Source organism: Crotalus tigris, unplaced genomic scaffold (genome assembly GCF_016545835.1).
Source record: "Crotalus tigris isolate CLP2741 ecotype Arizona unplaced genomic scaffold, ASM1654583v1 scf7180000017601.7605149639:7615979, whole genome shotgun sequence".
Classification (NCBI taxonomy): domain Eukaryota; kingdom Metazoa; phylum Chordata; class Lepidosauria; order Squamata; family Viperidae; genus Crotalus; species Crotalus tigris.
The window spans coordinates 3639803-3652219 of NW_024096505.1; the positions used below are offsets into that span (position 1 = coordinate 3639803).

A 12417-nucleotide genomic window follows, 5' to 3' on the forward strand; every position below is an offset into this window, starting at 1 on the left:
GTACCGTGCTGCATGCGAGCGGCGCCACCTATGCCGCGAGTGGCAACACTAGTGCAATGCATTTGACCGCAAGCGGCCACAGAAGAACATGGGCAACAGTGCAACAGGTGTCAGAGCGTGGGAGGCCTGACTGCAGCAGTCTTAAGGTAAACGGGTGCGGGGCATGTGGGGCAGCTCCCTCCCCCACCCCTGCCCTAGCTTGATTTTTACACGTATGCCTTGCCCCCAATCTAAGACTTATTTTGAGGGTAGGGCTTATATTAGGCACAAACGTAAAAGTCAAGCTAGTACTTATTTTCGGGAAACACAGTAGCAATCCTGTTGCTAAAGCAATCTGTTCATAAAATGAACTGTCACATGACTCACCGACCTGTGATATCAATTTTGGCTGTGTTTGTTAAGTGAATCACTCCTGGTTAAGCATGGCATCATGGGGCAATGACGTGCAACTTTTTGCCAACTTCCCAAGTGATTTCGCAGTTGGCACTGAAGTTTGCAAATGGTGATTTAGTGACTATGGAACACAACACCTGTTGAAAATGAATGCCAGTTGCCAAGCGCCCAAATCATGCGATGGCTGAAATTTCAAGAACTAGTTGTAAGTCTTCGTTTTAAGCATTGTGCCTTTGAATGATCATTGAAAGGTCAGTGATTAAGGATACTGAACATAAGATAAACAATTATTAGTTTCAATATTACAGATGGGGAGGCTACAGCTAACAACCAGGTTCCCTAAAAATATGTAGGTGTCATAACAATGCAGAAATGGCATTTCACCTATTCTGTTACACCAGTGCTCTAAATTTTGTACACACATAGCACACACGAGTATTGATATATTTTCCCTAGTGATGACCTTTGGCAGTTAAAAGTTTCAACTTGAATTCCTTTATATTTCTTTATCTATATTAACTAACACATTCTTATTAAAGGCTAGTATGTGCAAAAGTACATATTTTGCACAAATTATATATAAAGTTAAATTTTAAGGAAGGATAACAATGTGTAAAAATGTATCATGTTATAAATATTGTTAACTAAATTTGCACATATTCTTAAAATTTGTAGATGCAATTAATAGAACTTAATTGTGTTATCTTTTGTGTAGTAGAACATATTTTTCTTCATATAGTCAGCCTAGATTAGACATAATTTTATTGAATTGATCATTGTAAACCTGGGAAAATAAACATTTTTTGCTATAAATCTTTAAATCAATGGTTTGTATGCAATCACAATGTTATTTTGAGTAATTTTTTATAACAACAAATAAATGCTTCTCATTCTCAACAGTCAGCAGACCAAACATTGTCATCTGATTTTCAATCTTCTGACTGGATAACAAACATCAGACTCCGAAGATCTCCTTTTGTCCCACAAATGGGTGATGAGGTGAGAAAATTGTACTGTATATTTCTTTAAAGTAGAATATTTAAACTTGGCTTTGTAATTTTAGTTTGTCCATAGGTGGCAAGCTATACTATATTAGTGTACTCTTATTACCTTATAGAATTTGTGTTGCTTTAAAGCCACAACATTTACAATCAGATTTAAAAATACAAAGTTGGGATTAGTTAATTTATAATGCAGTCCTTTTTAAATGTTATAATGAGAGAAATAAAAATTAATGCTCAAATTGGAACATAAATGTCAAATGGATCAATTCTAAATAACACATGAAAACCTTTATATTTTAATCAAATCTGGCATTTTATTTATGAACTAAAACAGTGGCAAAATACTAATATATACTACAGATAGTGAATGTATTTTAGCTATCAATTCAGTAGCATAACAACCAATTTTATGTATACATGTGGGGGAAGAAGCCATAAAATTCTTCTGTTTAGTATTAACTATGTTGAGTATTAACCTACAACACAATCTACAAATTGCTGAGACAATTTTTAATTAATGTTTTAAAAAAGCAAACAATGAAATCACCTGTGAAACATCCATTACCTATGGAAGCATTTAATAAAAAAACAACTGAATCTGAAATATTAGTGGATTCATTTCTGGGTAGTACATAAATGTAATAATAGGATAATAATAAACATAATAAGAGCCAATTTGGTGTAGTGGTTAAGGTATTGCCTAGAAACTAAGTTCTAGGCCTCCCTTAAGAACAAAAGCCAACTGAATGATTTTGGCCCAGTCACTCTCTTGTCAGCCCAGCCCAATAATGGAAGTGAAAGTGTATGATTGAAAGAGATACAAAGTATCTTTGTCTGTCACTCTGCTATTTATGGACAGCAAGTTATCACAAACAATTAAGAATTCTTGAGATGAGATCATCTGACAGGAGCTCAGAATTATGTTATCCAAGTGCTACACATATTTTTAATATATATAATTTTATTAAATATTTTTAAGAAGGAAGATAAAAGCAAATATAAAATAATATAAAGCAAAAAAAATCAAAGAGAAAGCTTAATGTGCAAGGAATTTGCAGGTCTGAGATGTGATGCTGAAGTAATTCCATTTTAAACCAGTAATCATCATTTGGAAGTAATTTCAATGAGACATGGAATTTGAAAAGAGGGATGATGTCTGTGCTAGCAAGACATGGTTAAAGTTTTGCCATGGAAGGAATGATAGGATGCAGAACTGAGTCAATGCCTGTCTGGGCCATAGGGGGACTTCCTCTTATTTGTGGGTGCCTTCAAAGCAAATGAGAAGTAACCATCATGGTAGATATCCAGGGTTTCTGTCACAATTCATTCTATAGTGGGTGGCATGCATATTTTCTGCTTTCTGAAGCAAGATTGCTACATGGATTACATTAAATATTTTGACTCAGTGTTACAAATTGGATATAATTTCCATTGCAAAAGTAGCGTTTTGGAGAAGAAAGCTATCGCATGATCTTTCTGAGTAGAGTCAACCACTTTTCCCGTAGAATGGGTTTGTGCACGTTCCATCTCACATCGCGCTGAGAACTAAACATTTAAATTTATTATGAAAATTCATTCTCCTTTGTTGTGACACAGTGATCCCAACCCCACCGCTAATCATTGATTGCCAAGAACCTTAAAAAAAGCATTTACTTGGGTTTGTGATAGGCCCTGTTAAGGAATTCCTCTGTTTATTTTTTTGTTGTTGTAATGGGTTTATCTGGTTTAAATTCAAAAGCTAAAACTACAGACGAGGCCATGTAATAACTCTCCCTAATAATGGAAAATTATCTATTGCAGGATACCCATCTCACATCAGATAAAAAGGGTTAGATTGCAGTTATTCAGAATTCATCCTAATGTTTCACTTAAAATAAATATACGGATGTCTTTCATTTTTTGATTTACATTCTTCTTTACATTAGGCAATTTATTTTCGACAAGGCCATGAAGCTTATGTTGAAGCAGTAAGAAAGAACAATACTTATGAATTGAATCCTCAGAAAGAACCTTGGAGAAAAATGGTGCTTAGGGTAAGCTTAGTACTGGTTGTTTCTATCAAATACTTATTTTTTTAACACATTTCTTTAATAGCAGTATAGAAGAATAAAAGCAAGGGAATACAAGTTAAAAAATAAGGGTAAATGATTGAAACAGAATAAACTAGGCAGAAAAAAGTGAAATCTAATAATTATGGCTGAGTGAAAATTACTATGGGTAATCCTTGACTTATGACAGGTTACTTAGCAATGGTTAAGACAAACCTCCCAAAGATACTTAAGAACCAGTCCCAAAATTATATCTTGTTGCAGCGCCCCTGTGGGTTCTGCAAAGATCTGCAGCATGCTCCCCACCTGTTTTTCCCCCATCCTGCCTCATGGGTTCCCCATACTCACTGGGCCTGTTTGGCCAGCTCACTCAATTCCACACGCTTCTCCACCCGGTCACTGATCACTTACTTACCTTTCAAAGATCTTGAGAGCACAGAAGGTTGGGGTATGGAAGGAGGATAGGGCATTCTGTTGCTGGACCACATGGCAGAATCCCACAAGCAGCCTCTTTCCCTGAGATGCCGACAAAGGTCTTGATTTTCCTTTATTTGTTAGTCACTAGACTTCCTTCTTCCAGCATTAGCAGTGTATTGCAGCTAATGCTGGTGGAGGGAAGGGTACCACTAGTAAGAAGAAATCCTCTTGGTTTTCCTTTCCTTGCTAGTTATTAGTCTTCCCTATCCCAGCATTAGCAGTGTAAGATGTTATACATTTTATATGCAGCCCAAGACAATTCCTCTTCACTCAATACAGTGCAGACAAGCCAAAAGGTTAGATGATCATGTTTTCATTAGAACTGAATTGTTGGTTTCGTCTCTGAAAAAGCAGAGTCTAGCCTGTATAAAATTGTAAAGTTTTTCAAGACAATGCACCTTTTCCGAACAGAGAATATAATAAATATTTTATCTAAATGTAGTCTTTCTGCTATTTTTGACAAATTATAATTCTTTGTAACTTTTTAGAAGTTTTAAAAGCAACATTCACAGTTAGCTGATCAAAAGTAACAATTCCATTTCAGTCCTTATTTACCAGGAAAAAAAATTGCTTGTGATGTTTAAATAAAAATTATTCCAAATTATCATTTCCTTATGGAACAGACTAAGTTTATTTCATGTTTAAGGTGGGAAATTCTCTTGATAAATTTTGGAAATGCTCTGGTTATCCCTGGAGGAGTATATTTTTAGAACTCAAAATACCTTGTGAGAATGGATTTGTGGCATTTAGGTATAAGAAAAATATTGTGGCCAAAATGTCAGCAATACACACTCTAAAGTCATGAATTGATTGTATAGTAAATCAGTATATAGATGTTAAAGAAGGGAAGTGTAAATGAGGAGCTGCTGGTTTCAAAACCAGAAAGATGATTAAGATGCCATATTTAAGATTCTCTAATAGCTTCGAAAATGGAAAATGAAAAATGTGGGGTTTTGTTAAATCTTAAGAAAACATAGTAATGTTAACCTCCATGTTTAGTGAGCTTACAGTTGGCAGTGAATAAATTAAGGAGGTATATAGCTTTGATCGGCATTTTGGAGACTAAAAGAGGTGGTTATAATAATAAACATAAAATATGGAAGTGCTGAATCTGAATTGGCTTTAAATCTCTGCCTGTAGTGCAAAGTTCAAGTATCAACAATAGAAGCCAGAAAGAACAGATGCATAAGGACAATTCTGTGACAACAAAGATCAGAATAGTTAAATAGTTGTCTTTTCATTAGTAATAGTTTGCTATGAAAGCTGGGCATCGAGAAAGAGCAAGAGAAAAAAAGATAAAAACATTTGAAGTACAGAATTAAAGAGTTATGAAGAGTACCACAAATTGAGAAAAAACCAATCAGTGAGTCCTGTTCTGTCACCAAGCAGTTATGCTCTGCACATGTGATAAAAGTAGAAGGTGGATTAGAAAAACAAGGTTGAAGAAAAAGAAAGTACAGGTAGTCCACGACTTATAATAGTTCATAATTTCATTTGAAATTACAACAGTACTGAAAAAAGTGACTTATGACCATTTTTTACATTTACCATTGCAGCATCCCCATGTCATGATTTACATTTGGATGCTTAACAAGTGGTTCATATTTATGATGATTGCAGTGTCCTGGGTCATGTGATCCCATTTTGTGACCTTCTGACCAACAAAGTCAATGAGGAAGCCAGATTCACTTAAGAGTTGTGTTACTAATTTAACAACTACAGTGATTCACTTAACAAATGTGGCAAGAAAAGTCGTAAATAGGGCAAAATTCACTTAACAAATTTCTCAGCAACGTAAATTCTGGGCTCAATTGTGGTCATAAGTCAAGGACTACCTGTAGAGGAAGACAACAAATAAAGTGGATACAAGAGATCAAAGTGATTGTTACTGAAATGTTTTTGGAAGAGTTATGAGTTATTATTACCAAGAAGTTGGGATGGTTTCCATTAATCCACAGAGTCACCAAAGTTGATCCATACCGGTTTTACTCTCATTCCATGTTGCTTTTTTAAGTTTGTAGATTTCTCAAGTATGACTTAAAAAGCAATAAATTAGCTTTTTTCAAAACATGTTTTCTTTAAATGGTTTTCACATTGCATGTCAGATTTTTTTACTTTGTTTAAAAAACGTAATATTTTAGTCTACTTTTATTTTTCCATTTATCCCTCTTATAAACCAATATTACTATTTATTTCTTAAACTATAATTAATTTTAAATAAACGAACAATACATGGATGGGGTTTCTTTTTTGTCCTAGAACCCAGCATTCACTTCCCACTCTGAATGCCACATTTGTCATACTGATAAAAGTGAGCATGCATATGTTAATATGTAAGATGATGCCACCATGAGTCTGTACTTGGAAGAATTAATTATATTTCTGAAGTTTTGATAATCCACCCCAGTTTGAAAATTCTGAGAAGAATAAAACAAATTCATATAAATACTGTAAAATAACCAGCTAATGTTGAAAATCTTGGTAAAAAAACAAGTCAAATTATTCAGGAAAAGATCCTACAGCAGTGATTTTAGCAAGTCGTTGCTGCAGTGAAAAAACAGTATATCTTCTGTGCACATTTGTGTTAGATTTTACCACCTTAGTAATGGTCTAACATCTCCACAAATTGCATTCCATTTCTTTAAAAAATAAATTAAATAAATTTTCATTTGCACATTTCCCCTGCAAGAAGTTCTGGCTTTCCTGAATAAGGCTCCAGAATAGAATAGAAAACACAAGGCAGTTTGGGCTGCTTTCCAAGCTGAGGATCTAGCTGGAGTAATGCATATAGTGCTTGCCAAACTCCAATATGTACTATATGTGTAATACTCCAGAGTCATTCAAGATTGAAGACTTAAAAGAGAAACAATTTGTCCGATTGACATGGACAAGTCTAGTCACTTGCCAATGCTGGTGAATGCCATATATTGGCGCACAATTCATTCTTTGCATAGTGTCCTAATATTGTGCAATGTTTTGTTGTTGCTCATTTTTGCCCAATTTATCCTATCATTTACATGCTTTCGCACAGAACATATGGCACTCAAATGTTGCTAAACTACAACTAGCATTTTTCGGAGTTTCTTCCTCAGGCACGTTGAAAGGAAGTTCAGTGTGATTTGGAATGCCATAAGTTACCTATCATATAAAGAACTATAATAATTTAGCTAATGTTTGTATTAATACTAACAAAAATGTTTGTGAATTTGTTAGGATCAAGAATTGGTAAAAATTGTTGGGATACGTTATGAAGTTGGACCTCCTACACTATGCTGTCTTAAACTTACTCTCATGGATCATGTTACAGGACAGCTTCAAGACAAATCATTTTCTCTCAAGTATGTATCTTTTTCCTTATTCTATTTTTATGATTGTATCCACAGTCTAGTCATTGTGCATTTGACTAAAATTTAATCTTTCTAGATACCATGATATGCCAGATGTTATTGATTTCCTGGTGTTGCGTCAATTCTATGATGAAGCACGGCAAAGGAACTGGCAACCTTGTAAGTTAGGTTTTGCCCTACTATGGAAATAATCATATTGAAAATCTTACTTAGTTATTTATAGTTTCATTGTATATTCATTTTAAAAATTAAACTGAAAGTTTCAGTCTAATCTGCCTTTAAACTTTTCTGCTAACCAGACAAAGATGTAGTGGGGGTATTAAAACTGGATTGTTAACCAAATCAAACAACTGGAGCTTTTTTTTTTTTTTTTTTTGAGGATGCTCCCACTTTATAAAATGCAGGAAATATACTTGAACATGACAATTTTCTATAAATAGAAGATACTAAAGTTTCTCAGGCTTCTCACAGATATATAGTCCAATAATATAGTCGAATAATTTACAGCTTTAAACCTATCCAATTTTGCTTAATGATTACTAAATAAATTATGTTGCTATGATTATATTTGAAGCATCAACTTGAAGTACAATATAGACTGTAACTACAGTGATCATTAGCTATCCTGATTAGGGATGATGGAAACTATTCCAAAAATATCTGAGGACCAAATATGGTGTCTTCCTTAGCATAGTATTTTAGATATTCTAGAATGACTATAGAAATTGTTACAGAAGAGGTCGGATAACTTTTAGTACAGTATATTTGTGGGGATTTTTTTCTTTACAGATGATCGATTTCGTTCAATTATTGATGATGCCTGGTGGTTTGGAACTGTTTTGAGCCAAGAGCCATATCAACCACAATATCCAGATAGCCCTTTTCAGTGTTACAGTGTTAAGTACGTACATGTTTGCTTCAGGATGGTCGTTTTAATGATAACTTTAAAAACTTTGTGTCTCTTTTAACTGCAAATTATAATTTTATGAAAGCATGTTAGTTTTTATAATGAAAAAAAGGGGAGGGGTTGCAGGTGCCTTTGAATCAGTGCTCTCTCTTGATGAGTGCTTGGACAAGTTCCTGCAGGGTCTTTTTTGCTATCTTTTTTTGGACATGTTTGCCATTGCCTGTTTTCTACAGCTGAGACTGGGCCAAGATTACTTAGCTGACCTATGCCTAAGGCAGGACTAGAACTCACTTCTAGATTCTAGCCTGGTATCACTACACCAAATTGGCTATCTTGAAGCTTTTTTTTACTTTTTGCCTAATTGAATTGAAGACAAAAAAAATTGCATGACCATACATAAAGCAAAATAAATTTTAGAAAGTTTTGAATATATTTAGAAAGAGAGAAAAAAAGATGGCCAGATAAGATAAACATAGGAGTTCTAGTTTCCGTGGATGAATTATGCAGACGTTTGTAATCTTGGTTTTGATTCTAAACACTTACTAGAAAGTGAGTTTCATAGTTTCTTTAATATAGTGACTACTATGATTATGACAGTGATGTGACTACCTCACATCAGAAAATGTAATGAGATCATAATTAGACCATTGTAGTTAGACCATTGTAGTTAGACCATTGTAGCTCTAAAGAGATCATAATGTCTATTATAACTGTAAAGAAACTCCTTGGCTTAGATTTTCAGAATGTGATGCTGAAAAATGTTAAATAGATAATAAAAGTTAGTGGGGGAAAATGCAACTTTTGCTAGACCCAAATCAGAGTCATGCACATTGGAGTTGGGGACCATTGATAGCAATAGCACTATAGCAATAGCACTTAGATGTATATACTACTTCATAGTGCTTTATATCACACTCTGAGCGGTTTACAATGTCAGCATATAATCCCCAACAATCTGCGTCCTCATTTTGCTGACTTTGAAAGGATGGAAGGCTGAGTCAACCCTAAGCCTGTCAGGATAGAACTCCAGATCGTGAGCAGAGTTAGCCTGCAATACTGCATTCTAACCACTGCATCACCAGGGTTCCTGTGAAGAATATAAGTGAGGGGTATGATGTATGCTTATATTAATGAAAATACCTTTAACTCCTTTTATAATTTTGTCCCCACAAGAAAATATTCTACCTAGTATAGGGGTAGGCAACCTCCGCTCTTTTATGACTCATGGATTTCAACTCCCAGAAGTTGAAGTCCATGAGTCAGCTATGCTGACTCAGGAATTCTGGGAGTTGAAGTCCATGAGTCATAAAAGAGCCAAGGTTGCCTATCCCTGACCTAGTATATACATATAACATGTAACAATAGTGCAATTTTACATCTAGAATGTGATGTTTTCTACATAGAAATATCTTCACTGTTTTTTTCTAATTTGTTAAATAGATGGGACAATGGCGAAACTGAGCGACTTAGCCCATGGGACATGGAACCAATTCCAGAGAATGGTATATTAATCTAATTTGTTTATAATTTTCCTAGTGGTCACTTTATTCAGTTAGTACTAGTAGTTTAAAACTGCTAGTAGTAGTTAAGTAGCAGTTAGCTACTAAGGAGTTGGCATCATTTAACTTCCAGATACAGTTCAGAGTGCTATTGGTTACCTACATCACGGTGTCAAACTTGCCGCGTCATGTGAAATGTCGTGACGTATTGCGACTTTGTTTTTTTTTTTTTTTTTTTTGCATTGTCGGAGCTGGGGTGGTGTGGCCTCCGCATGATGCAACCAGCTGCGGGCTGGCAGTTTGACACCTCTGCCCTACATGATGCAGATCATGATGTATCTGTGTCACACTTCTGGAAGTTGAATCTGCTTGTCCAATGAAATCTTAACAAGAGGGCTTTTAGAGGCTCCCACTACTGAGGACATGCCAACTTTAAGAACCCTGGGCTTCAACCTTCTTCGGGGTTCCATTCTCCCCTCCCCCTCACCCCTTAATAACATAAGCTGCCTAAAATCTCTGGTAGTGTAGCACATGTAAATTGTAATAAGCAAACACCAGAGTGTCTTTCTAAGCTCAATATATTTGCCATCTATTTTTTTTTTAAAAATTAGCATGTTAATATTTTTTCACAGTAGTATCTGCCTTATATGAATAATTAATTTCATGACCTTGATTAATAAAGCCATCCCCTGTATTCACTGTTTGTTCTTAGAAATGTAAATAAGATAACTGAAGCATATTAATGGCTGTTCTCATTATAGGCAGTAGCAAAAGCATCACACATACATTCCTTTTGATGTTGCTTGAATAATACTTTGCTCAGATACACATAATTTTCTTGATCTCAAGTGATGTACTGAAAATTTTGAAGCATAAATTGCATTTGGATAAAATTAACCTTCTACATAGTTACTGAATGCATTATAAATAGCTGAGTTTATAAAACATGCTAAGTCATAGACCATAATATATTGGGACAAACAACATTCACAGTGACTGAATTAAAACAATATGTTGAATGTAATTTGTTTGGTTTTTACTTCGTGCTCTGTGTGTTTCAAAAAGTTTTTCTGTTACAAATGTATACTCAAAATCATTCCTTTTGTCCACTTTTCTTTTGATAGAGAAAGTAAGTAGGCACTTAAAGCATTTTTTCTAAGAGAACAAAAGCAGCTTGTGCAAAAAAAGAAACAAAAAAGAATTTCATAGCAGTTGTTGCAGCTATTATATTTTTAAAAAATATACTTTAACTATTTCCATTTTTAGCTCTGAAGAAATCAGTGTGGGAAATTCTGAAGATAAATATTTAGATAGCAAAAAATAGAAATGATTTTGTTAGTAAAATATTAACTGTAGGAAAAGAGCAGGCAGGGCTCGGGGGGGGGGACAGAGTTACAAGCGTCATCAGTTTAGAGCAGTGGTTCTCAACCTGTGGGTCGGGACCCCATTTGGGGTCGAACGACCATTTCACAGGGGTCGCCAAACAATGCAGTCCGCCATTTTTTTCCCCTTTTCCTTAGCTATGCTACTCCCTTTTATTCTATTGGCTTTTGAAAGCCAATAGAATAATCTCTCTTGAATAGAGTCTAATTCTATTGGCTTTCAAAAGCCAATAGGAATTGTCCAGGCTGTCTCTGCCCTGCTGAGTCCGCCAAAAGTCCCATTCTGCAAATGGTGCTGCAAGTTGCCTGCAGCAAAGGCGAGCTGTCTGGAAGTTTCCACCCCTCCCTGCTGAGCAACTACTAAAAATGTAAGTAAAAGAGGGCCAGGGGTGGGAGGTGGGAGGCCGGCGGGCGCAGGGAGGGTTGCTGGCGCACGTGAGGCCCGGCGGGTGCCTTACCTCCCTTGGGTGGTAAGGCCCAGCCAGTGGTTGGCCTGCGCCATCTCTGCTGCTTGCCAGCTACGCTTCGGCCGGCGCAGGGGATAGCACCACGCATGCGCGGTGCTCCCGGGCAGGGACAGTCCTCGACTTACGATCGGTTGGGTAGTCCTCGACTTACGACCAGTTGGGTAGTCCTCGACTTACAACCGGTTGGGGGTCGCGGCATTAAAAAGGTTGAGAACCACTGGTTTAGAGTCCTTGTGTTGCCATGAGAAATCCAAGTCCTGGCCCTCTTGATTTCTGTTCTAGTGCCCATATAGTACTGATTGTTACTTGACTAGATTCCTTGTGTATAGGTGTCTTGTTACTTGACTAGATTCCTTGTGTATAGGTGTCAACTTTTGAAACAAACCTGGCTGAAGCCATCTTTTTCGTTCTAAGTTGCCACATAGATGGGGAGAAGGGGGAAAGTAGTATTGGTATTTATATTGCTACACAAAACACCGAGCAGTCCTGTGGGAACCAAGCTCCTTCCGCAGGTGCTGAAAGGAGGAACGAAAATGAATTGAGAAGCCCGCCAATTGCTTTTATTGGGCAGCATGATCTGTAGCATAATAGTGGGGAGGGAAGTATTACTTTTAGTTACATCTCTAAGGAAATTTCAGAGTTGGTTTCACTTTTGACGTGCTGATATTATGTATCCAATAAACATGTGCTTTGAGGAAACTTCAAGCCTCTAGGAGTTCTTAATGTGGCTTCATTAGTTGGAACCTTGACAATAGGTTTGAATAAATCTTCGATGCTGCAATTTTATGAATGGTCTGATTCTTTGTGCCTGACACTAATTTCTGACATAACAGTTTGGCATAAAATGAATTGCTAACCTTGCTACATTTTGTTTTTGTTCTCTTTTACATGTT

The 12417-nt window shown here is 36.0% G+C and overlaps 1 protein-coding gene across 1 annotated transcript in view; it reads left to right on the top strand.

Moving 5' to 3' along the window:
- The window catches only part of BRWD1 (bromodomain and WD repeat domain containing 1), a 75884-nt gene that overhangs the window by 41048 nt on the left and 22419 nt on the right, over positions 1-12417 (top strand). Inside the window, exons 24-29 of the mRNA XM_039369705.1 lie at positions 1294-1392; positions 3323-3430; positions 7136-7260; positions 7346-7428; positions 8059-8170; positions 9617-9678. Of these exons, the coding sequence (XP_039225639.1) occupies positions 1294-1392; positions 3323-3430; positions 7136-7260; positions 7346-7428; positions 8059-8170; positions 9617-9678 (589 nt within the window). The remainder of the gene's footprint in view (positions 1-1293; positions 1393-3322; positions 3431-7135; positions 7261-7345; positions 7429-8058; positions 8171-9616; positions 9679-12417) is intronic.